Source organism: Gallinula chloropus (genome assembly GCF_964237585.1).
Source record: "Gallinula chloropus genome assembly, chromosome: 1".
In the NCBI taxonomy this organism is placed as follows: Eukaryota; Metazoa; Chordata; class Aves; order Gruiformes; family Rallidae; genus Gallinula; species Gallinula chloropus.
This window is the reverse complement of record NC_140085.1, coordinates 66199197-66225794: the sequence shown is the minus strand read 5'-3', so window position 1 is coordinate 66225794 and position 26598 is coordinate 66199197. Positions and strand designations below refer to the sequence as shown.

At 40.9% G+C, this 26598-nt stretch overlaps 1 protein-coding gene across 1 annotated transcript in view; it reads right to left on the bottom strand.

The window, feature by feature from the left end:
- Window positions 1-216: 216 nt before the first annotated feature.
- RIMKLB (ribosomal modification protein rimK like family member B) overlaps window positions 217-26598 on the bottom strand; it is a gene marked incomplete at its 5' end in the record, with an annotated part of 36952 nt that continues 10570 nt past the window's right edge. The window contains 4 exons of the mRNA XM_084277744.1: window positions 217-789; window positions 2158-2361; window positions 5249-5335; window positions 7322-7552. Coding sequence (XP_084133870.1) covers window positions 326-789; window positions 2158-2361; window positions 5249-5335; window positions 7322-7552 — 986 coding nt within the window. The 3' untranslated portion in view covers window positions 217-325. The remainder of the gene's footprint in view (window positions 790-2157; window positions 2362-5248; window positions 5336-7321; window positions 7553-26598) is intronic.

Here is a 26598-nt window from a genome sequence, read left to right as displayed (position 1 = left end):
AAAGCATCATCCAAATAAAATTCCCACTTAGGCTGTAAAACCAAGCATCTTCATTCTATAATGAAGTGTCTTCATTAGCTGCTGAAGAACGAACACAATTTTGTTCCGCAAAAAAGCAGGGGCAGCAATCGCAGCACGCGTGCCTTTTACTCTTGCCTTCTTGATTGATACCCCCCTTCCCCTTTCCTCGTTCCTCTGAGCTTCTCTGATAAACAGCATTGCAAGTTGGTTTTTTTTAAAAAAAAAAAAAAGAAAAAAAAGAAAAAAAAAAGAAAGAAAAAATTTACAAGAGAGAGTTCTGTTGGTCATCTATTTACATGTGGCATCACTCCACAAGAAGTTTGATCTCATTGGCTAATAGCTGGTTCATGTTGAATAGAGCCCCCGGGAGCTTGGTGAGCAACTCTCTCTCCGTGGTCTCAGGGTCGCTGTCGACAGAGCTGGAGCTAGCACTCATATTGTCGACAGCGGCACTAGCTGGAGGGCCCAGCTCTGGCTCGCTAGTCTCGCTTGCCGTGGACACCACAGAGAGCAAGGACATGCGCCGCGTCAAGCGGCCGGGGGCGAGGAGAGAGGCGGCATAGTCCGCTATGATACCAGCTACATCTAGATTACAAGCCTTGTCGAAGGCAATGAAACCTACGTTTGCATTGGCCTCGCAGACGTAGAAGGAGCCGTCGTCCTTCATCAGCAGGTCGATGCCGCACACGTCCATCCCCAGGATGTTGGACACTTGGACGGCCAGCTGCTTGCCTTGTTCGCTCAGGGAGCACATCATCCCTACGCCACCTGGGAAACGCGAAGGGAACTTGCGGTCAGGTCATAGGTGACTGACATCCTTCTCAAGCAGGCAGTGCTTCTCGGTTGGGAAGCTCCGAAGGGAGCCTGCAAGCATATACTGCTGATGATTCAGAAAGCAGCCTCCCTTCCACAGTCACTACTAATGAACTTGAAGCCACAGCAGGACCTCCAAAGACTCTGACCTGACAAAAACAGGTCAAGACTGTATATACCTTGTTTATAAAACAGTTAAGTGCTGACTTCTTAGTCAAGATACATTTTTACGATCCTGGGATATTAAAAAGATGACCTAATAAACCACCCTTGTTTCTTCTAAGGTAAAGGCTTTCCATGTAAAATTAAACCACATGTTCCTGAAGACTACAGCTCCTTGCAGATACAACGGGGGCCCAAGGGTTAAGACATTTTCATCTGCTTGTGTCCCTCCCAGCTTGCAGTTACAGGTTAATGCCTCTACAGCAAGAATAAGGGAATATTTGTGTCTGAACCTCAGGTGGTCCTGTTCATAGCCCATCATCTAAGTATTAACCCACTCAGACTTCATCTATCACAGCACTTAAGTTTCAAAAACCCAATCAATAATTAACAAACAAAAAAATGATTTAGCAGAAAAAACACTTCAAGCTGTATTTCCTCAGTATCAAGTGGTAGTTGAGACCTCTGAGGCATTTTGACTAACCAAAACTGTACTACACGTGAACACTTTTTATCCCATCCCTGCTCAGGTTCAGTACAATTTTGGCCAAGAAACCTCAACTCTCCTTCCTCCTTCTAACCTCAGAAACCTCCTGTCCTACAACCAAAGCTATGCAGAAACTCCGTTCTGAGAATGCTACTATCAGTGCGGTAACCCTCCTCTTCCTCCAGGCATGGTCTTTGGGGGGAAAAAAGGTAGCAGGAAAGAGTATGACAGACTGAAGGCAGCACAGCAGCTGCACAATGCAATCCAACTGCTTATTGCCTTCAGCTCTTTCCTCCCTTAACACACTCTTCTACCCTCTTGCCTCCCTCAATTTTGTATTATGTCTTCCTTCTTTTTCTGCTCCTCCTAACAGGATGAAATGAATGGTACCATGGCATTAGCATGACACTGCCACTACCAGATCAGCTGCTCCACTTGTGTTCCCACAGCCTTGTCTCCCTTCTGCATCTGTCCTACCCATCTAATACCTTGGGCACAGTCTCCCCTTCTGTTTGCTCAGCCTGCATCTGACTTAACCCTCAATCTCCTGTTTCCTCCGTAAACTCCCAACAGCTGGCACAATTAACAGAAAATAAAACCTGAAGCTTATTTCAGCTGGGTTTGGCATTTCTCAGCTGGACTGAAAGACTCTGATCGAAGAATGCTTTTCCTACCAAGCGAGCAGTTACTCTGCATCCTCCCGTCCGTCGAGCAGCGCAGCATGGTGCCCACCACGCGGCCCCCTACGACGATGACACGCACGTCCTTGCCGTGGGACTCCTTAACGTACTTCTGAAATAGGTACGGGGCGTCGTGGCGGATCAAATGGCTGAGGTCTGCCAAATGGTGCTTGTCTCGTGCCAGGAACACAGCCTTGCCTGCGTGAAGGGAGGAACATCAGAAGATTGGAAGAAGTTACTGGTTTGAGCCGCAACAGTGATTCAGCACTCTGAAGTCAAACCTGTAGCCAGCCTGCTGCCCATTTCTCACAGGGCCTCCTCTGTAGTTCACACCCATTTACAAATTCATCTGTGGACATCAGTGTTCCACTGCTTCAGCTCTTCTAAGCATTCAAGTAAAGTACTGACAGAGTTGAGGAGCCATATGAAGAGTAAATTAAAAAAATACAAAAAAAAATAGAAAAAGAAAGGAAAAACAGATTTAGATAAAGGAGGTGGTCTTGTAATTTCAACTCCTTTTGGTACAAGTCCTTAACGAGAGAAAACAAGGAAGAAATCCTTAAAGAGCAGCAGACATTTAATTAATGACACAGTTTTGTTAATCCAAGAGGACCCACAGCCTACAACTCTGACAGACAGAAACCAACGACATCAAGCTGTTAAGTAAATGCTGGGGAGCTAGGAACTCTGAAGCTGTTACTGTGCCACTGTAGAACCAACCACTTCCCTGCAGGGAAGTTGCCAAGCTGTTCTTCCCAATACACACAAGAGCTCACAACTCCAGAACAAGGCTTTGCAGTGGAACAACTACATTCAGAGGAAAACACCAGACTCCACAGCATCCAAGGTAACTTAGCAGAAGACTCCACAAGACATAAAATAAAGGGAATGTGCTACAATTTTGAAAAAAAAAACCCTCTTTAGAAATCACTAGCTTTTCTGCAAGCAAACTCTCAAGCAATTACTTAGTTTAACCTAAAACATGTCATTTAATTCCTTTTCATTTTTTGAGAACACCAATTACTTCTTTGTCCTTTTCCAATTTCACTAACACTGATGAAAGTCACTTCTGAAACACTCCCCTACTTTCCATCTCATTTCTAGTCTCACAAGATGGCACCCCTTTCCATCTTCAACTACATTTCCCAACTACTCTTCCCCTTTCTTAAGGGCTTTAGATTTATGTTTTGCACTAAGGCTGCACAATTTTTTTTGTAGTAGAATTGCCACTCAATTATGCTACAATGTTAACAGAATACAAAAATCAATCGGTAAGCTGCCTATCTTAACTAAGGGAACAGAAATGCAGCAGTAGCAGAACATGTAAAGAATTCTGCCAAGTGCTCCAAAGCACAACCAGAGTAGCCTCTATTTTGTCAGGATTTAAAGTCTCCATAACATAGAACATTGTTTGAGAAACAGAGAATTTCTCATCACAAAGTAGCAAAATATGAGCTTAAAAATCACGAAAGAAAGCAAAAATCTCCATGTGCTTTCTCCCATTCCCAACTTTAGCTCCCCTACTGGCACTTTGTTACCCTACTGTATTCTTAAAATGGGATAGGAAGAATGATGCCTTGGAGGGGGGCTACTTAGTTCTTGGGAATTATGCAGCATCGTGACATCCTGGCAATAGTGAGATTGGCACATTTGCTGCAGCAGCAAACTACGCAGACAATGGGCCTAGAACAGCATAGTTTGTTCATAAGCCAGTACCCATGACCATGTTTGCCTTCCCCCTCCCCCCCCAAAAAATACAATTTGCAAATAGTTGCTCTTCAATTACTTCAAAAACATTGCCCCCAAATCTTTTAATGTGGAAGGATATATACTGTGCATAAAGCTGCACTAACTGCCTGGTATTTAAAGTGCTCTAAAGCAGAACTTATAAACAGAGATTCACATGAAGTCTGGCTAAAAAAGGTAGAAGTCAATATATGCAAACTCTGTAATTACTTAGTAGATCTTAACAAGAGGTGGTATGAAGTGAAATCCACTGTCTCAGATACTCTGTAGTTGTCAAATTCAGCTTGCTGCAAAGTCAAACTCCAACTCAGCTTCATAGCTCCACAAACACTTTAAAACCATATAAACACTATCAATTGCCAACAGAAGTAGGACTGATCTTCCCCTGCCCCAACCTTTTGTTCCCACTCTTCCGTTACATCTACAGAACCTTTTGTTCAAGTAAATGATAAATCACCCAAGGAATTAACCCAAGTAAACATGACCCATCAAGATTCATCCAACATCAGTTCCTGAATGCATTTGCTACATGGCTACAGAAACAAGCCAGAGGAAGAGATGCACCAGAGCAGCACAGAGCAGGAACAAACTAAAGGACAAAAAGGAAGAAGTAGTGCCTCTTTGTTGTGCTTTTGTGTAAGGTAACTGCTGGTGCTTACACTTCAGTGTCAGTCTCTTTTTACTTCTAGTATTTATTAAATGGGTTTTAAAGTAAAATAAAACCAGTGCAACCCGCTGTGCAAATAACCTCTGAAATGTACTTTAAACCTGGTTTCCTTTGGTAGATCACTAATTTAATTTAAATAAAATTGATGTATTGTTTCATATTTGACACTTAAAATATTAATAACAGAACAATTTCATCTGAACCTGCTGCATTATCACCAGCACTGTCAACAGGTATTTTTTTCTGAAAAACAGTGATACAGTTTGACAAAGAATATATGAGCTTTTATTTAAATCGGAATCCTAATTATAGACAAATTAAATAAAGTAAGACTGCATTTCTTACACCTATTTAGAAACATCCCTAAAATCCATGTAGGATTCTCTCATCTTCCCTAAGGGCAGACTTTCTATACTTCCAGTTCAAACTTCTCCTCACAGAAGTCACCAATGCACCATGATTTAGAACCCCTATCTCCCCTGTATTGCAAGACTAAGCTCTACTGAGACTATTTCCTAATGGTGCAGCCTGCTCAACGTTCAGTTGAAGGGTGGTATCATTTAGATGTCCTGCAAAGAAGTCCAAGACCTAAGAGTAGACCTTCTTAACTATCACCCCTTAGGGAGTGCTGTTCAGAATACTCCTTCCCGTCACCCCTGACCTCACACCCACCTCGGTGACCCCGCGTGTTCTTCACCACCATAGGGAACTCCAGCACTTCCGCCTCATCAATCATTTTGGCAAAATTCTCATGACCACCTGGCAAAAAGAAAACCAACAGCATTATGTGCCACCCACCTGGCGTGGCCAAATGGGGATGTAGTTGCCACACATTCCTCCCACCCTTTCAGCTTAGGTAATGCAGAAAACAAACTATCAGTTAAGAGGAGCATGACCCGATTTTGAATGTGTTTGTAATCTGTGGGATACTAACTCCTACTTCCTTTGAAAGAGAAGGCACAAGTTGACAAAGTCCTCCTGGTTACAAAGCCAAGAAGTTCAATCCAAATCTTCCAAATTTGAATGTTCAAATTCCAACATCTTTTTCTAGTTCATACCTTTTACTTTATCACTCCCATCTTTTCAAATGTCTAGCAGGAAAATAACACCAGTAACAGTTCCACCCAAAAGACTAACCAGGAAAGCAACGTGGAATACAAGGACAAAACATAATCCAGAGAGCAGCAACAACCCAAATCTTGCCACTCTGCCTCCTCCCTTTCCAATGCTCTTGCATCTCATTCTCCCTATTTTCTGAAGTAGTACTTCAACCTTTTCATCTCATTGCATCTGTAAGGACCTTAGAGAGTAGCTTTTAATGACCATTCACATGATTATGGTTGATACTTCAAGTATTTGAGTTCAGTTCAATTCACAGAAGGCTGACCCCAGTACCAGAAATACAGGAGAGAAAGTCAGCAGACAGAGGTATGAGACTCCTCTAACAGCGTGTGCAGTACAGCGCAGAAGCCAAGCCAAGACACTGGTCACAAAGGCAGCAGCAGCCATCACTACCCTGACATGGATTTTAACGTGTGGCGTGGAATAACCCTAGAATAACCCATCGTTCAGCACATCCTGCTTTTCTTGGCAAAGTCAGTTCTCACTGATAATACTTGTGGGGTTTTTTGTTAATTTAAAAAAAAAAAGAAAAAAAGAAAAAAGGAACAAACAGTTATTCTTCCTTCAAATTCCAGACGTAGGTATTAAAAGAAGTGGCAGGGAATTATGAACAGAGATATTCTGCAATTACCCCATCATTCATGGCCTCCCTTTTCCCCCCAAAAAATTAAAACATCATTCCGTTCTCCAAGAGCAGGAGCACACAGCTATAAAGAGAGGGTATGTTTACTCTCCATTGCGTTTTCACAGTTATTGATGGAAATAACAATTCACACTAATTGATGGAAACACATGGTTTTGTTCCATGTTCGTTTGTGGTTTTGTCAAGTTCCCATTGCAAAAGCCTAATGGTGCAACCACAGAAACAGGAAGAAAGCACTGATGTTTCCCAAGAAGGAAAGGAAGGCTGAAAGGTATCTTCAGTACTTTACTATATTGTAATTGAAAGCAGAAATAGCATCAGGGTACTTCAGACAGATGGTTCTTCTAATCTAGGGCTCTGTCAGGAACCACGGACTCCTGAAGTAGGCACAAGAAACTTTAATAATCATAGAATTATAGAATATCCAGCCCAACTCCTGGCTCCATACAAGGCCAGACAAGTCAGAACTGCTCTGGTAAGAAATAAAACCCAAATAATTGTTAAAAGTTGAACACAGGTGCCTATACTCTTCCTGCACTTTCACAATTACTAATATATATATATTTGCAGATCTATTTATTTATCCAGAAGTTTCATCTACTTCCAGGTTTTACCAAACTCTACATCTCTGTATGGCATTTAGTTCTCCAAGTTCTTGTGTGTTGTTGTTTTGGTCACCTGGAAAAGAGTTCAAAGCAGTTTAGTAGTAGCTCTGTAGTAACAGCCAAAGTTAGCTGCTCAGGAAGCTGAGGTACAGTTAAAGTACTCTTCCCAAAGCATCACAGCTAATCAACAAAGCCAAAATCAGAACCTGAGTGTTGTGACTCATCTCCTATTCTGGTTACTCAACACCTATTTGTGGAACCAGCCACAACACAGTTCTATGGATTTCCAAAACTTGATTCCTATCTTTTGCACGGGAAAAGCCTAACTTACAGCAGGCAGCTATGCTATCTATCCTTTTGATCCAAACCCCTTACCATATGAAAAAGTGTCTGGAAGAGGCACACCATGACCAGCAAGTTCTTGAAACGTCCAGAACTTGTTGACACAGTTGAGGATGGCTTGGGGACGATTCATCAGTCGACAGCCCATCTTCTCCAGGTGGCGAAGGACTGTGATATCACTGTCACTCTGGACCCAAGGTGTTGGTACACGCACAACCACCACTTGTGGGTAGGCAGTAATGAGTTCCCCGTTCACCCGTAGACCTGCAGAAGGAAGAGATAAGCATCCCAATCAAATTACAAGGTCTTGAGAAGGTACACAGGCAAAGAAATGCTGCACTGTATGTGATCACAATGAGCATTAAAACAGCACAACTTCCCCTAAAGTGCCAAAGTAACAGACAATAGGTATGACCCTAAAAAACAAAACAAAACAGCACCATATTTTTAACACAAATATTTAATACAAGTCAGAATGTTGAAATTAAGTACTCAGAAATAACTTTATCAGCTTACAGGGCAGCACTCTATGATGTCAGGAACTAAGGAGGAAAGCCAGTTTTGCCACCAAGACCAGTGTATTACTTAATCATGACCTGTAGCTTTATAGACTGTATCTCTGAAAACAAAGCACTGAAATACAGGCTACAGGAATGGAAATATGATTGGTTTGGACAGGAAGGCATCAAGGCATCAATGAAAGACAGTCTGGCATCTGAGGATGGAAAAGGACACACAGGATTTGATATTCACTTACGATATCCGCATATGCCTTATGTTCCAAGTAAAACTTTCTGACTTCAGCAGCTCACACTGCTGTCAGCACATTGAGGGTTAAAACAGAGAAACAAGGTGAGCTCAGAAATCACAATGCCTCTCTATTTCTGTGCATACGAAAGGCAATCCAGATCCAGCCAAAATTAATTATCTGATTAGCTCTAGTCCAAATACGTTACTTTCCAAATACAGACTTGCATCTAATCAACCTGAAGACACATACTGCCAGGCAGTGTATTAAATTTCAAGGTGCATTTGAATTAATGGAGGCAGGAGGGAAAAGGGAGAGTGTCCCCATCTCCCTGTACTTTGCATTTTCTTCTCCCAACTGGGATGTATTGCAGGACTTGCCTTAAATACAGTGAAACAACCACTTGACTCCCAAAATGGAAGTAGAAATACGCTGCCCAGTCCTCGGGAGGACACAGAACCACAATGCGGAAAGGCCAAAACAGAGCCACATCCAACACAAATCCCTTTCTCCAATCCCCATTGCCATAATTGCATAGAGATGAGGAAACACAAGCAGACGGGTGCTCTGGCTGCTCACCTCATTAGCACCAAGCGCTGCCGCATTGCAGCTGACATGACTTGCGTGTTTAAGCAAGCAGGCTCCAGACACACACACACACACCATCTTACAGAGGCATTTCAAGGAAGATTAAAAACAAGACAGCGCTAAAAACCTAAGCAGAATACAAACAGCAGGAAATGGACCGCCACCCCCTTTAACAAGAAAAGGTGCACAGAGCAGCAAGCAGAAGATGTTTAGCTTATTAGTCAGACTCCACCTTACAGATGTATTTTCCCATTTAGGTGCACGCCCAGTTACACTTTTTTGCCACTGTAACTGCATGCACACCCTGCTACATGTGCAAGCTGTGTAGCAATCGTTTTTAAAAGAACCCCGTTTTCTACAGAGCCCCTGAAGCTTTGCCACTGTAGCTTTGTTGCGAACCAAAATTACATAGTTTCCTAATTCATAATCTTTCAGAGCCTGTTTTCTTGCTTTGCCTTAAAGTCAAACCACATGCTGAAGTTCTGCACAACAGAGTCTGAAAAACAGTGGTTTGAGCAGATGCATATGCCTCACCTGCAATTCTCCTCAATACCTGCATTAGATTTGACTACCAGACTGGTGCAAATTTAGCTAGGCTACCATCCCCCCATGGAGTGACTTTGGAAGTACAATGATGTTATCAAGAGAACAATCTGAGCTTTTGTTCCAGACTCAATCATTTTCTCTGGTCTGGATACTTTTCTCCCCGGGAAAAAAAAAAATAAATAAAAAATAAATAAATGAGATATTCTCTCCCCTCAACAGAAGACAGTTTACAAACAAAGAGAAGAGCTACTCAATGAAATGTATAATTTGAATCAGTACTACTGACATGCGCCATAAAAATTAGCTGCAGTCTCCCAGCAACACAGCGCTGCAAACAGAAGCAGCTTTATCACCGCAAAAAGGAGAGCCAGACTCTGCCATTTTGGAACAAGCTGGTATTCAGCATTCCATACGGGAGCCAGCAGTTAAAACCCAGGTCATTGTTGCTGAGTGGGATGATGAAATAATATTTATTCACTATACTGTGCTGAAAGCAGTAATACAGAAAATATTAATGCATACAATTCATTTACTTTCCCAAGAACCAATTCATGAATGGAAAGGGGGAGAAACTAAAAGAACATGTTACAGAGATGTTACTTAAAGAGTGGTTAAGAAGTAATCAAACTTTTTCTTTTTTCTTTCCCCATTTTTTTTTTAATGCAGATCAACTCTCTTCTCTTTGCAGTAACAGTAACGTCCTGGTCCCAGAACATTAGCAGTGAAGTTACAGTCACAGCTGCCTGTGGACAATGACCTGCCCTCACACACATGCAGAAGGGAAATGTTCAGATCATACAGAAGCACCTTGACAAATACCAAGTTGGTCCATTTGTCGGCTTTCTCTGTTGGTGCCCATGACACTGCAGACAGCTACACAGTCCCCTGAAGTACAAATACTGAGAGCCAGGAAAGGGAGATTTCATGTTCATCTAAATACTATGGGCAACCATTTATCAGTGCCTGGGAAACAGTTTCTTAGGTCATCATAAAATATCTGAGTATCCTTGGGTGCTATGAGATTAAGACTCCTGAGCTGGAGTATCATACTATGAAAATAAATGTAAATCCTGCACATGAACAGGACAGGACCTGTTCCTTCCCTCAGTATCAGCTTGCTTTGTTCTTCCTCTGCAAGACAAAACTCTCAAGAAAGGAATATGGTAGATTTTCAACATTATACACCACCGTATTCATTTGGAAGTAAGAAAGGATTTTCTGTAATGCAAATTGCAATCTCCTGATAACAAACTCAACCAGTTACACCACATCCCTCAAATAAGGGTGAAAAACCTAGAGTTCCTCCAAGACAACTCAAAGCATGACAGAACTGAGTGGGTAAATACATGACTCCTCATCGCTTGGCCCAATCTGCCCTGCTGCTTTTCCTTCACAAAGAACAGCAGGTGAGCTTAAAGTGCAAAGTAGCTTGTCTCTGCTAACAAGGCTTATTTTAACCCAAACCGATTAGAAGTCGCCACATGAACCTGTGATGCCTAGAAAACGGACACAGCATTAAACTCCAGTGAAGACAGAAGAAAGAAGCAGAAACTTCTATTGCCGTTACCAGCGAGATCAGAAGACCTATACCTTAAGAAAGTTCTCAAGATAGTAACAGATAACTAGATAGTAACGTGGTAGAGCCTATTTACATAGCACGATACTCAGGATGACAGCTGCCTCGACAACCTGATTTAGTACAACTTTAGGGTGGATGCACATACGCTGGAAAAACCCTAAAATCCTGTAACTTCCCAGCCCTCATTCATGCTTGCAGAGATTTTTTTTAGTACCTTCTGTCTTCTTCTCTATGACAAATTTATCTCAGAGTCACAATTTCTCAATTAAAAAGCTTCACTCTTGAGAGTTAGATGGCACTCATTCCCAGTGAAATGCTTCAAAATACAAACATACAAACAAAACTGACTTACCCTGATTTAACAAGTTGCTGCTCATCAGCAGCAAGATGACTCCTAAGATGACTATGTGGTTGTTCCCACCCTACAGCAAAACCCAAGGCCAAACTGCTTGACCTTGAGCTTCGTTACTGCAGAATCCCTTCACTGAATCTTGTCACACATCTGGGACAAGCTGCATGCCCACATGCAGGCTGCAAAGCCTGCAAGCCAAGCAACTCCTTCTGCAACTCAAGCACAACCACAGACAAAAGCCCCACTCCTTTTACCATCTGTAAACACTGGTGCTTCACCTACCCAGTTATCCTACTTCCTTGTGCTTTAGAAGCTCTAAGAAGCACTTCCACATTGATGGCCTTACGGATGGATACAAATCATCAAGATCTCAGTCCTGGGTAGAGCTTCTGAACGTTTTAATTCACACCCAAACAGCATTCTAAACTGCTAGGCATTTTTGAAACTCATTCTATTCAGTTTGCACTGAATAGTCTACACAAATCCCTTATAATCTCTCCAAGAATCAGTCCATCAGCAGAACTGTTACTGCAAAGCAGTGTATCTCATGTCCAGCTTCCACATTATGAACAATTGTACTTCCAGCTGAAACAATGCAAATCACAGGAGGAACTTGGCTTCAGGAAATAGGTCTAAAAATCTCAAAGATTTGCAAGGACATAAAAAATAACTGCAGTTTAGCTTTTATTATAGCAAATGAGGCATTTTTAACAAAAATAATTCTCGGTAATATAATTTATAATGATATTTTAATTATAATTTTGGAAAAACAAGCAAAACAAGCAAACTGAGTCACCAAGATCATGAAGTACTCAGGACTCAGATTCAGATCTCCAACTATATCATGTGACCATAAGAACCACAGGCAACGTCTTGAAGAAAACTGTATGATACAAAGCTAAATGCTCCAAATGTCTAATACACAAGCAGGAGATTTGAGTAAATACCAATTTGAGTAAAAACTGATATCAAGCTTTTATTTTTATACAGTTTGAATCATCAGTACTATTTTATAGACTACGATAGGTGAAAAGACTAAAGTAGCTGGAGATGTCAGAAACTATGGCTAGGGGAAGAAAACTAAGTAAGATTGACATAATAGTAATGAAGAGGAAACTTTCTCAGGGAGAAATACTAGATTTATGTTTACTTCTATAGCTAAGGTACACTCGAAAAACCTAAATCAATAAGCAGGTTTCCATGATGAAAAACACCAAGGTTTTCAATCTGTGCATGAAGACAATTGCTAACTGCTCTGCTACCTATGGAAGAAGTTCATGACCCATCACATCCCGTTTCTGACCAATTGGTCAAAAGAGCACGAATGATGCACAAAAGGTGGGTTTGCAGAAGCTCCCTACTCGGTGCTGCCATTAATCCAGCAACAAAAAACATCCCAGTCATTAAGCCTTCCTTCTTCCAACCTGGCTTGCAAATGTACACAATCCATAAATTACACAGAATTTATCCAAGAACTGTGTGACTGTGAGAAGTGCCCAAACGTGTCAAGAAAGTTAAACTAGTCCTTGTAGAGCATGGATAGCTACCAAAAAGAATCCTCACCTCTGTGGCCACATCTGTCAAAAGTAGCCACTTCTCAGAGGAAATCAACTTCAGTGATTGACTCTGTCTTTGGCAAACCCCTAACAAATGCCAGCTCCTCTGAAATGTCTAAGTAAAATGAAGCAGGAAAGAAGTACTTTGGCATTCAGACAGATCCAGTACACAGAATACATTTCTAAGAGGTGCAGCACACAAGTGGAGTAATGCACAGTCATCGTGCATGCAGCACTCCAAAAAATAAACATTTCATCCAATTTTCCGAAGCAGTAAACACACACTAGTTCCCACCACATTCCCTACAGGAGCTAACCAGGACTTCAACTTCCAAAAACATTACCCAGATTCTTCCTCAGAGATCTGTATGCTATCCTCAAAGTCTTCAGCTCTCTCAACTTCAGTAGACCAATTTATCCATCCATCCATGGCATTGCTAAACATTTCCCAAATGAACAGTCACTCAGCAAGCAGCCTATAATGAATTCAACTTGGCTGGAAGAAACAGGCTGTAGCCTTCCATCATACAAACCCTTCCTCCTACCTTGAGGACATCACATCCTGATACTTGTAGAAAAAAATCAGTCATTTTTGTCAGTTGTGCTAACAAAAATTACCAAATTTTTCTACAAACCAAGACTCATTCCTGTTCTCAAAACTGTGTGTTACTATTTCTGGTTCATTTGTCTTCCCAATATCGTCACCCACAAGACACTGCATAGTATCTGGGCAAAGTTCTAAAGTGTTTTAATAATTACTTGCAGTTTACCTGTAGGGAATTAAATGTGTTTCATCCTAATTGCTATGTAAAAGCATACTTAAAGCTCAGAAGAGAAATACCCTAAACTCTAACCACACATCACTGGCAGTAACAAGATATACGTTCCCTCAACAAACTCAAACACAAGCGCATCTCTAAAATAGTTCAAAGTCAGCAATACTTAGAACATAAATTCCGCCAAGAGTGTCAGAATATAGGAATAATTAACAAAAGTAGAATTAATATTAACAAAATACTATTCTATTCCTCAAAAACCTGCTGCAATACCTTGATTTAACTTCATTTTATCTTTTACCTACCTTAGAAAACAACTCTACGCAACATAAATTCCCAGGAACTGGAATATACAGTACAGTATAGCACTTCAAATGCATTTTCCTTTAAACTAGAACTTAACCTCTGAAGAGCAGATAAGCACTGGGTTTTTTGAAATCCACTGATGTATTAACACCAAACTTCACTTGCTCCTTTGGAGTTGCACAGGCTTTTTCTCCTCAGCATCACTTACCTCCTGACAACCACAGTTTATTCGTTTGAAGACTAAGTTGTCACAATTTCTCAAATCTTTCGCTGCCATGCAAAAGCTCCTTTGATATCTAGTACTACCAAGCTCTTCTTCACTCTAGTGTACACAGAAGAGGATTTCTACAACAGACCTGTGCTGGGTGTTTAAAGTTTACATTGTCCCCTTCCTATCCTACTTGTTTTTCTATCACAATTAAAAAGTGCTGGCATTTAACCCTGTATCTTTAATGACATAAACACATAAACATCACCAAAAATGCTGTTGAAGTTGAAGTGAAGCAGAGAGAAAACTTATCTAAAGCTGTATTAGCCCATTCCACTTTGAAACAGGGAAATAAAAGAGGAGAAGCTTCAGCTTCAATTCATAAATTCCTAACTGCACTGTGAAAACTCTGACAGAAGGCCACTCCAAGCTGCACCATGAAACAGAAAGCAAGCAGGTACACAAGTTAAATCAGTGCTACTTCGTCTCTCTTCCTTGACTCCGAAGAGCTCTTCCCTTCCCCAGGAAGAACACAGAATCACACTCAGAAACAAACATGTAATTGAAAATGGTGATCACAAACACAAATTAATTCCAGAGCACCATCTTGCTCTGAGAATTGATTTTATGGTAGGTGTATAAACATCAAAACTATACTGAAATCATGTTAAAGCTTTATCTAGAGTCACTAACAAAGAAATACATTTCCAGACACTACTTAAGACATTCAAACTAGAAAGAAATATACAGTATTTTAGCCCTACTCCCAAACATGGATGAATTAGTGAAATAACTTTTAAGCTGCATTTTAAATGGAATGATGTGAAACGACTGTAAAGAAAAATGCTACAAAAGGGGAACTGAAAGATTCATCAAACACAACGAAACAACGTTGAACAATATGTGATTTCAAACACCTTGAAAAGTCTGTTTTTATGTTTCCCACCGAGGGTTTTGGGTTTTTTTAAAGTTCTCATCACCCATGCTTTTATAATTTCTTCCCAGGCAAAGTTATAGGAATTTAAAATATTTTTTATAGCATAAAGTCAAAAGAAAAAATGTTCAGGGTAAGATACACTTAAAATTACTTAAATTAAAAATAAGGTGTAGTTGCTTATTTTAATTATAACGAAGTCTCTCACAGCTCAAGTTAATGACTCGAGTGCAAGGGAGATGGTTTGATTTGAACACTGCAAAAATGTCCCTTGATTCTTAAACAAGTACACGCATGCACACATGCCATAGTCACTGCGTAAGCAATCATACTGTAATTTGTCTATTAGATTCTCCATCAAAGCTCTAAATGAATATAATGATTCTTCATACTAAGAGAAAGCTCATGCTCACAAACAGGATTTCTCTTTTCTGCCCTCTTTATATGCCTTTATAATGTATTCCTAGTAACTTTCTTGCTTTTACACTTAAAAAAAACCCCAAAAAACCCCGCCCCAACACCCAAACAAACCCACCACCTTGGTTTTCATTATCAGTTCAAGGTGAACTGATCTAATCCAGAGCTGACAATCTTCCCTTTTACCATACACAGCAACGTGCCCCCAGCATCCCTCCTTTGTCCAGGTATTAGTGACTGAGGCGAAGAGGAAGCCAGGTTGGCGAGGCGGCACAGTACTAAGTTCTCAGCTTACCACAGCTTTACAGTTGTTAGTATCAACATTCTGAAAAAAAGCAAGGCATGATGAGAGAGAGAGAACCACTGCTACTTTGAGTAACAGAAAGGTATTAAATCAGCCTACACAAAAAAAACGTGAAGCTAACTTTGGGGTGAGGTTTCACAAGGGATCTGAACAAACAAACCTCACACCGAAAGGGAAGGAGGCAGTCCCACTGCCCTGCTCTGACCACATCATTCCACCCTCCTTTGCTGCATTTCTGGCACTTGTCACATCCTCTGAGTGAGTTATGTCAGACAGATAAATTTGCAGAGCACCATTCAGGACTCAGGTTACCTACCTGAGACATTTGTGAGGCAAGATCTCACTTAATCACATCTCCTACTGCACAGACAAGGATGGGTGAGGATTAGGACAGACTGCCCTTTGGGCAGGGAAAGCCCAGTCAGTTCAAACACATGACAAACCACCATACTTGGACACAAACACAGTACATTAACACAAGTCAACGCTGACATGGAAACCAACAGTCCTGCTCTTCTGCTGTTGAAGCTGCTGCTTCCAAATCCCACAATCCCTCTCCACTTTACCTGCAAAAGTATTTGCACACCTACATGATGATTTGAAGCCCCAGGAAAGCACAGAAGCAAAAACATGCAGGTAAGAATAAGGAAGGCTTTTTAGTTATTAGCTTCTTCTTAAATGGAAGGAGAAAGTTCTTGGCCAGAAGAAAACTACAAATGCAGAATACAAAAAGGTAATAGGAAAAAAGCAACATTTAAGAAAGTCTCTCTGAAAGGAAGCTCTCAAAAATAATTTTTTAAAGGTTCTAACACAGCACCTGTCCTATTTGCTTAATCAACTTCTAGTGTTCTTGTTCTCAACGATCAATAGTGCTGAAGGCTGCAAAGTAATTCCAAATTTTAAGCTTAGAAGTTTGCTGGAGAAAGGGTTTGTTTCATTCTTTTAATACAATAATAATAATGATACTAATAGTGTATTACTATTATTTTTATTAAAACAAGGAATGCCTTTTGGATGCGTGATTACATTCCCAAGTCTGACAGTAACACTGTTACCAGTAGCATCCATAAGCAGGAAAGACTTGCCTACCAGTAACTGCAAGATTGTTCTGTGCTAACCAATCCAAAGCCTGGCTGTGTAGACCATGGAAGTAGAAATGCTGTGCAGTAACTTCAGTAACCACACCTGTACAAAGGAATGCTGATGAATTTGGGGGGGTTAATGCAGTTTCTCCAGAAAAGTCTAGAATACGCCATGTTGATCTTCCCTAAAGAGAACGTGGAATCCTTTCTAGGTAGGCAGACTTCATAAAAAAACACGGGGAAGACTCCCCAAGAGAGAAGTGTTCAAATAAAATATGTAGCTTTATGTTGTATTTAACATGGTTTTACTGCGTGTTGCAGCAAAAAAGAAGTCACCTCATCCCCTGTACCGCCACATTCCTAATGCTCACCTTGCACCAGACCTAGTGACTCTCATAGGAAGTCAAATCATCTTGTTGCTCTGAGATGCAGGGTGGGGGGAGGAGATAAAACTAATACCAATGATTATTTTTGCATTTGATAACTAGCTAACCCAGCTCATCAAGCAGTCATTAAATCCTTAAGTGTTCCTATTGCTTTCCCTTGCAGTCTAATGTGTGAGGGAAGAGCAGGTTTCTCTCAGCAATGGTCTCCATGTATGTTAGGATACATTTTATTGTGCTTTTCACTTAATACTGTAGTTGCAAGACTTGAGTTTGCACTGGCATTCAAAAAAGGTGTTCCTATTCTACTCATAACACTCCCACTCTAGCTCTTCAAACTGTTCCTTCATCAGTGCTAGCTGCAACGTTCATGTAGCTGTAAAGTCAATCAGATAAGGCAATTACTCTGAATTAACACCAAACCACTAACACTTTCTTTTTCTTTTTCTTTTTTTTTTAAACTCCAGAGCAATTTCTAAGCTTGGTTTGTTACATAACTATTAAAAAAAGAAAAAAAAGAGTGTGAGCCAAGTGTGGAACCAGTGTGACAATTAAGCAATTACAGAGAGACCCATCGGCTGAGCACAGAGACAAGTGCTGGCCGGGCTATCACTGAGCAAGACTTGTCTGAAACAGTAACAGAGAGCAGTGAGAATGGTCAGGAATACAGCCCTATGCTGAAGGGTGTTATTTATTAACAGAGGACTCTGCACTACTTCCTTCAGATTATGTTTTGTCTTTTGCATTATGGTTTTTCAACTTAGAAGGGTATTCAGATAATCTGCAGTAAATGTGAATGTCAAATTAATATGATATCCTGACAACTGAACATGGTGTGAAGCAAAGGTGCATCGATACATTGATACAACTCTCATGACTGGCACCAACAGGTAGGAAAAACCCTCAACACAGACTGAAAACCCTACCATTTCAAAACGGTACCAAAACTATTGCAAAGTTAGTATTTATTATAAATACTTTGTACACCGTTAATAATGGTCTCAGAAACTCAGTGGTTTAACAACCTACAAACACTGTGAAAACAGACTGACAATCCCAAATTAAAAGCTGCTATCATATTAACATGCCAAAGCCAGCATGAACCAGGTCTAAGAAAAAAGTAAGGATAATAAAAGGAAATTTATCTATCTAGAAAACAAGAGATGAGACTGGAACAGACCACGCAAAGTTTAGTCAGCAGGGAAGAACTGGAACTTAGACAAGATTACTTGAGATCTTAATTCAGAACTGTCCTCCTCCCCCTTATCTACCTCTCTTCTGCTTACCAGACCTGCTTTAGTTAACAAAAACTGCAGCATCCTAACCCAACCAAATATCCACCAAATTAGAGACTCAGCCGTCTATTCGAGAAAAGTGAAAACATGGAAACACAACAAGGACATGTTCTGCCATCAAAGGAAGATATTCCTATGCCCATCTCCCTACTGCTTGTACTTAGGGCCAACTTAGGTACCCACACACTTGCATCACAGGCCACCTCAACAAGCCTGAGTGCCAGAAAATTGACAGGTGAGAACAGGTAAGATTTTTTTTTAATTTTTTTTTTAAGCAAACTTAAGTAGCCTGTGATCAGAAAATGAGTGAGTACTTGCTCAAGGAAGAAATTATGGCATAACTGGGAAGAGAGGTGTGAGAGGGAAACAAGGTCTCTCCATTTTGGAAGCCAGGAGCTGTGAATTTATTTGCAAGGCATCATGATGCAACCTTTACCTACAGCCACTACTCAGCACACACCACGCTTCAAAAGCTAAAGCAGACATCTGTTTATAATTCAGCCGTGATCTTTGAGTTTCTATGTGGCTGTAGGTGAGGCTTCTTGTATCTCATTAGGACTTTTGCACAATGGTTCCCACTAGCAGATCTCAGAGCATTCCTGAGGAAAAAAAAAAACAAAACCCAAACCCAAAACCAACCACGTTTTACAGGGTTTTAGAAGTCTAAAGCATCCTCAACTGACAGAACACCCTCTTGTGACACATACCCACCCAGAGCTCACCAACCCTGAGAGCCGTAGAAAGAACAAGTTCTGGTATGTATGCTCCCACCCCCAACTGCAGATAGTCATAACCTCTAAACAACCCCATCCTAAAGTGGAAGTCTTAAACGTTACAGAGTAAGAATAGAGCCTAAATATATGTAGACTAACATTACTGCAAACTCACCCCACTCTGAACACTCAGTCCCTCCTATGTTTTAAATGTCCAATTTCTGTTCATTTTAAATAACAGGTAAAGACAATAAACTAAGGACACACCTGAAAAGAAACAGATAATTGGAAAGGTCTTTCCAAAAGCAGAACACAATCCAGAAAAACAATTCAAGCAACCCAGAATGGCAAAGGGCTGTTCTCCCATCTAAAAAATCTAATCTAAAAAAGGAAAATCTAAAATTTTCCCCTCAATGCCAAAAACCTACTAAATGCCTTTAAAATGCATAACTTGTGCACCTCATCTCTCAATACCTTCTTTAATCTCAAAAATTCATCCCATTATTTAAGCAAACTGCTGAATGGAGAGGCATCCCATGGGAGTTTTCAACTTATAGCAAAGATATGCATCCTTCCTATCTGTCCCCCATAACAAGACAGACATCTAGAAGCACTTCTACGTTGTTAGAAACTTGTGTTAAATAATATCCCTTCCACGTGTTCCTGAACATATTTAAATAAGCCTGAATTCTGGGGAATGGAAAGAGCCCCTCAGATTACTGTTTTGACCTGTCATTCCACCCTAAGGACACTCTAGCCAAAGTTGTGTTAAATTTGTAAATTGGAGGCACTTACGTTGGAGACAAGTTTGTCCTTCTAAAAGGAAGCAATTTAACCATGGTATTTTAGGAAAATTTTGGGTTAAAACTAACTCTAAAGTTTGCACAGATAACATCAACTCTTATCTCCAAGGAGATTCTGTGTATCTTTTATATTTTGTGTGTGTCTGTGTGTGTCAGAAAAAAATCTGGATTTACTCAGGTACACACCATACAAGACTTTTGTGTCTCTTCATGAGTACAGTATTTTCCTACACCAAAAAAAAACCCAAAGGAAGACATAAAAGTTTCTACCAAAAGACATAACCCAAAAATTCTTAGTTTTGACAGACATTAATGTAAAGCCATACACAAAACAAACCTAGAGAAAGAAGAATTCCATTTTCCCCCACACATCTGCAGGCTCACTCACTGGGCTTGTTTCCTCTTTCCAGCTTTACAGGATTGAAACTACGCTGCGGGAGCGGCATGTGCTCCATGCCTACACTGCAATGGAAGCACAAGTATGACACCACAGTACTGTTTCTCACCTGTTCTGGATGCAGAAACTTCCACCTCGTGCCAAAAAGATGTTAACTAAATTAAGACATTTATTTAGTATGTTCCCCAATTAAGACACCCCACACAATCTCAAACTATCTTCTTAAAAGGAAAATGCTCCTCCATCACACAGGTACACAGCCCTTCCAAACAGACCAGTGAAATAGAAAAATCATGCAGTGGTAGTACTGTACTCACAGATAGCAGACTAAAGCAAGCAGAAGGGACATCCCCCACTGTCAGCTTGTTTTCACCTCTGAAGGCAACACATTGAGGAGATTAACTGGTTTACCACTAATCTCTGGATTATAAATGTAGTCCTGAGTTTACCAATGCCTACAAATTGCTAAATATCTTTATATGAATTTATTCTGCACTACAAGGTCTAAAGCTCTCTTTGTCTTCTCCGAAATAAGCATCTGCCCAATTCACAAAGAAACAAAAAGCACTGAGGGGCTACTCATCACCAAAAAAAACAATGGCAGAGATGGGAAACAGAAGCTTTTTTACCAGCAGCAGGTATGACAAGCTTCCTTTGTTATTTCACTCTTCCATAGATTCCTCTAAGAATGTCCTTCAAATATTTGCAGACTACATGTTTCTTCAATTTTTTCCACTTTACATCAACACAATCATAGAAATCTCATTACCAAATGCCACTCTTGATCCACTCTCAGTAACAGAATTGTAATTTACATTCACTCCTCAACTCTGCCTCTAATAATTTTAAAAGATTAACAATTCTTAGAGGAAAACGTTTAACTGCATGCTATGCACCTCAGAAGACACAAGCAAGAAAGGGGAAGAAAGGAGCACCTCTCCAGAAACCCCTTTGCTGGCCAAAACACTTAGATAAGGTTGCGGTTCTAAAACAATTTAAGTCACACTGCTGATTTACTCTCCAGACCCGTGCAATCCTATGGTGGTGCACAGTACCACCTACTCCCTAGCACTTGTACCAGTGCTCCTCACAGCCACTGGTGAGCAGGTAAGCTTCCCACACCACCAGGAAGCTGTTCTGCTCTTCTGTGGGATTCACTGTCTGCAGGTATCGCAAGCTGGACCGATCTGATCAACCCAGGGGTCAACTGCAACAGAGGCTGAATTACAGCAGTAACAGCCAGGATCTGAACAGCTTCAGCTGTCAGGATAGTGTCGTTCTGAGACTCTGAACTGTCTATAGTGAGGTTTCTCTTTTTTCCTCAACTCCACAGTCACTACACTAGCCCAGCTTCTCACATTTTAAAAACAAGCCTATCAGACCGATTTCTCTTTCTGCCTCTTGCTCTTCTGTCCTACGCAGCCAATACACACTGCAGTGGCTCCCACTCTGCCAGGTAAGAAAACTTTGCAGCAAAATCGCTTTCAAGGCCCAGCTGCCAGCTTTATTCAAGCATGACAAACAAGTACAAGCATTAAGGCATGCAGTTCACACGTATGGCATCCCTTTTGCCTGCAGCCACAGATCTTACTCGCCTCAAAGCATCCACAAAGGGCATGCACTTTCAGAATCCTGCCTCACCTTCAGTCCCAAGCATGTAAGGAGGAGTGCACAAAGAACCATTTCAGTCTTAGGCCAGAATGATCCTGGGAAGATTGACAGAAAAACAAAAGGAAGCAGGGTATGAACATCCACATCTCAAAACTGCCAGTCATTATTAACTTCTCTCTACCCTTCTACCAACACACACACAACGACTCCGGCCTGTAACCTCTCCTTATTGGCAGCTGGACAGTTCATGTGCCTGGAGTGCTCTGGTGAACAGATATATATGGGCTGCAAAAGTGAGAAGGGTCTGTGCCCCTTGCAAAGGAGCAGATCACATACTTGCAGCTTCAGGAGACAAGTAACAGATACATCTTACAAGCAGAGTTGTGGCCATGTATTTGCATTCCTCTCCCCTCGGTGAGGGTTGGCAAACTTTGTGACATATTGCCCTGAGACGTTATGGAGGCTCCATCCTTGGAGATAAAGAAAAAAGACCCAACTGGATATGTCCCATGCAGTCTTGATTTAACTTCAGAGCTGGCTCTAGCTTTCAGGCTGGCCCTGCTTTCAGCAGAAGGTTGGTCCAGACAACTTTTAAAAGGTAACTTCCAAACTAAATTATTCCATGGCTCTCCGTGGCATTCTCCTGTGTCACACCTGAACTCCTATGTGGCTGCAATCATAGGGTACATGCTTCACAACACACTATTTCACAGCTCAAACTAGATTTGTGGCTTCAGGGGGGAACACCCTTACTTTCTTTTCCGCAATCAAGATCATCTGACAAGTTTTTTATGGTCATTGAACAAAAATAAAGTTCTTCATGCTGAAAGTGAAAAGCATCTCTATAGGTCTGACAGTTATGAAGGAATCCACAGCCCAATTCGCTGACCACAATGAATGGAAAGAGATTTAAGAAGTTCAATATAAGGCATAGGCATACCCTGTCTGGAAAGCAGAATAACAAAGGTGTGGAAATGGTTGTGAAGCTTTTATTGTTAAGCTATGAACAAATAACTGAGAATAGGTTTTGCTCACCACTATTGCATCCTCCTTGCAGATGCAGCCATCCAGCAACAGTCCTTCACAGAAAGACATAGGAACTTGTCAGGGACACAAAAGGTCCCTTTAGGTCCTGAAATGAGTTTGAATCTAGTTTTGTGGAGCAAGTAAGAGCTACTCCAAACCTTAAAAAAAATGTTAAGGTACAACTACCAAACTGTCTCTGTGGGAATAAGCAGAGATGGACTGCAACCCAGGCAAAGGAACACTATATCTTTAATCTTAGTGTACAGGATATTAACAAAGATCATCTGAGTCAGGGAAACAGGGACACATAGTAACACTAGCAGGAGAACTCAATATTGTGTCTTTTATTATTAATAAATTACCTTTGTTGAAAAGGAAAAGGAATGAAAGCCACTCCTGAACAAGGTGAAGATGCGAGATTTGGATGACACCACCTTCTAGAACAGTGAGCTAAAAGATACATGGGGTTGGTGCAGGAAATCCTAGAACTCCCAAAAAACGATTTCAATATCTTAACAACTGACTGCTTCTACCATGGCAGGCTCAGCCAGGGTCACCAGTGCACCCTTCCTGCTCCATATAAAGGAATTTTTTCAAAAAAGCCAAATCACAACACGTCCCTCAACTCAAAGCACGACATCCTGCTGGGCCACAGGACTAAGACTGTAACTCACCCTTTGCGTTCCTCATCCAGAACAGAAGGTCCAATACTTCATGTTGATATTCAGAAGTAATGTATTTTTAAGTATATACACATATATACATGAAGAAGTTCTTAACCATGAAAGGTTAAGGTCTGCGAGGCACCTCATAAAATATAAAATACAAACACTGAGAGCAGTGCTGTCAAAAGAACCCAAACAAGAAGAATTCCAGGAATGGAATAAGCCATTTTCCAAAGCAATTTGAAAGTACAATTGACAGTGGGGACGCATCGATTTACATATTCATGAAAATAAGCATAAGGGAAAACAAGGCACAAGCACAATCTCTCCAGGTATTTGCACAGGTAAAATGTTTCCTCTGCCTCACTGGCAAGATACACAACTATCCTGAAAGTAAACATATCCATGGACTACTGTCCAAAGACAGAGCACTGGGTTACCCAAGTAACTGGTCATCACTGCACCTACGTTTTCCAAACCCTGGCCAGTAACCAGTGTTTATGTACCATCCAGCACAGCCCCTATGTGAATGGACATACATTATTCACCAAGAATGTGTGTATACAGCATTACATCTAAAAGCTACATTAAGGAAAAACTATAGAAGCCACAATGTCAAGAAGGTAAAGGTTAGAGAAAGCCACAACTAAGGCTATGTCTGTAACACTGATCGGCTACCCCACCCACACACCATCTTCAATTACACCAGCACAACAACACAGCATTTATCTCATGTGCACAGGAGGTACAGCAATCACTCAACAAGCAGCTACTCAGTGCTCTATTTTCTTTTATGTTGTTCAGCGTGTCATCCATGGATTGGGGTACTGAAATCCTTGCTTGAAACACACTATTATTAACTTCTTGAGTTTTATTTATTTTGCTTATCACAGTAACATTGAAGTGCTTCAAAATCTTAATTTATTTTGCCAACACCACAGGAAACCAGTGAGTCTTCTACTGATTTCCCATATGGGGAAGGGAAACCCAGAGATAAGTGTTGAAGGAGGACTTGTAAATGCCACATTTGGGAGACCATGTTTTCTTAGTTGCTGAGGCTGCTCCGACTGATCTTATTTGTGGATGCAAGCATTCAGCACTTTCACAAAGCTGATTCTAATCCTCAAAGTTTGGGTAGTCAGAAAATGCAAAAGCATGCAATAAAAGGCAGTTTCTGAACAGTCCAATTTAAATCACCAGACTAACACTTTTCTTCCAGCAATGTTCTGCTTCAATTGACACAAGTCCTCTCTTCCTCTATGCTGCAACTTACCTTTCTAGAGCAGCACACCCTGTACTTTTTAAGGAAGCTGAAGAAAAAGTAGCATGTGATCAAGTAAATTAAAATGCAGTATCTGAAAACAAATACACAACAAAGGAGACAAAAATGCAGATGTTTTTGACAGATCCTAATTTTTTTGGTTGTTTTTGCTGTTGCTCCTTATAATTTTGTCTTTATATTTGCAGTTAATCAAACACAAACTTCAACACTAAGTAAAATGTAAGTAACACATGCATGATGCTGGTGAAACAGGGCATGAGGGTTCGCATTGTTCCATCTACCATTCACACCTCTGACATCAGAGCTGACAGCTAAGAGGCAGCAGCACTGGCTCAGCAGCTTCTCCATGGAACAGCACTTAAGGTGAAGGGATTCCAGGGTCAGCAAATGCTTGTGTAACTAACTGGCAGAGGAATGTTTCTCTGCAGGAGAGAGCAGCTCTGGAAAGTTTGGTTCCACTCCAGGCATGGGAAGTCTGCAACTACTGCATGCAGCTTGCTTTGCCCCAATTTCTTGCTCATCGCTCACCCCCCATAGGATTCACCACCCTAGATGTCACACCCAAGCTTCCTCTTTCTTTGTGTCCCACTTTAATTATATTCACCTTATTTTTCCAGTTAATTTCCAAATTACAGACTTCTACTGTCAAGCAGCTTCTCTGCCTGCAGTTCTGAATACCACTCTAACCACTCAGTTTCCTGCCTTGCCTCCAAACTTACTGCCATTTGAGGCTCCTTGTTTTGTTTGCCTCTCTTCCCAAGGAAGTTTCCACACACAACCCACTCCCAGCTCCAATTTTTTTCTTGAGGGAAGCAATTTCTTACCTAAAAACAGCCTAACTACAATCCCTTCATGCCATCATTTCTTGTTCCAGCATGTTGGCAAAGCACACTTCTTCCGCACCAGACTTTTCCCCATGGACACCACAGTCCCCAATTCCAAATCGACTTCACTCTTCTTGTCCCTGCTACATTTGAATGGAGTGATTTACTCCACTTGGGTCTTTGAGAGAAGGTATAACCAACACAAAAGGAAGATGTCCATTTTAAATTGTGTGCTCAGACCAAAGTGTAGCCCATCCCACAGCAGACAAGGCCACAACACCTGAAGCCCTTTTTTTGCATAATACAGGAGTATTTTCCAAATGTTTTAGCTGTGAAGCTTAAGCAAGCTTTTAAGATGCTTAACAGCCTATTTTTTGAAATGGTAATAATTTGGGACAAATTGATGTCTACTTCCACAAGCCAAAGCCACTTCAGCCAAACTAAGTTCCTCTTCTAAGCTAGTTTTTAAAAAAACAAGCTGACAAATACAGGCAAAAGTAGAAAAACATGTTCTTTTTTCCTTAAAGTGCTTTCCTTACACTAATCACTTTGCAGAAAAATTCCAAAACTCCTTCAAGAAGAGTTAAGGGGGCAAGGGGGCATATTAATACAGAAGGGCTATCTTGCAATGGAGAGTTTGGACTCATTGTAATGTTAAGACAGGTGATAGGAGACCAATCCCCAGTGTCAAAAAACACCTCATACAATGTTTCATCATATACAGTATGTCACTTAGGGACAGAATCACCACTAAAACCCAAGATTTCCTCACCCACACTATGCAAAATACCACTTTTCTATCAGTGTCACCTGCCTGGCCATCAGATGAAATGATGTTTTTCTTTGGTTTCAGACGTAAGAGAGAAAGCAAGCAATACACTCTTCTTACTGGAAAGCAGGCAAGAAGGCATTACA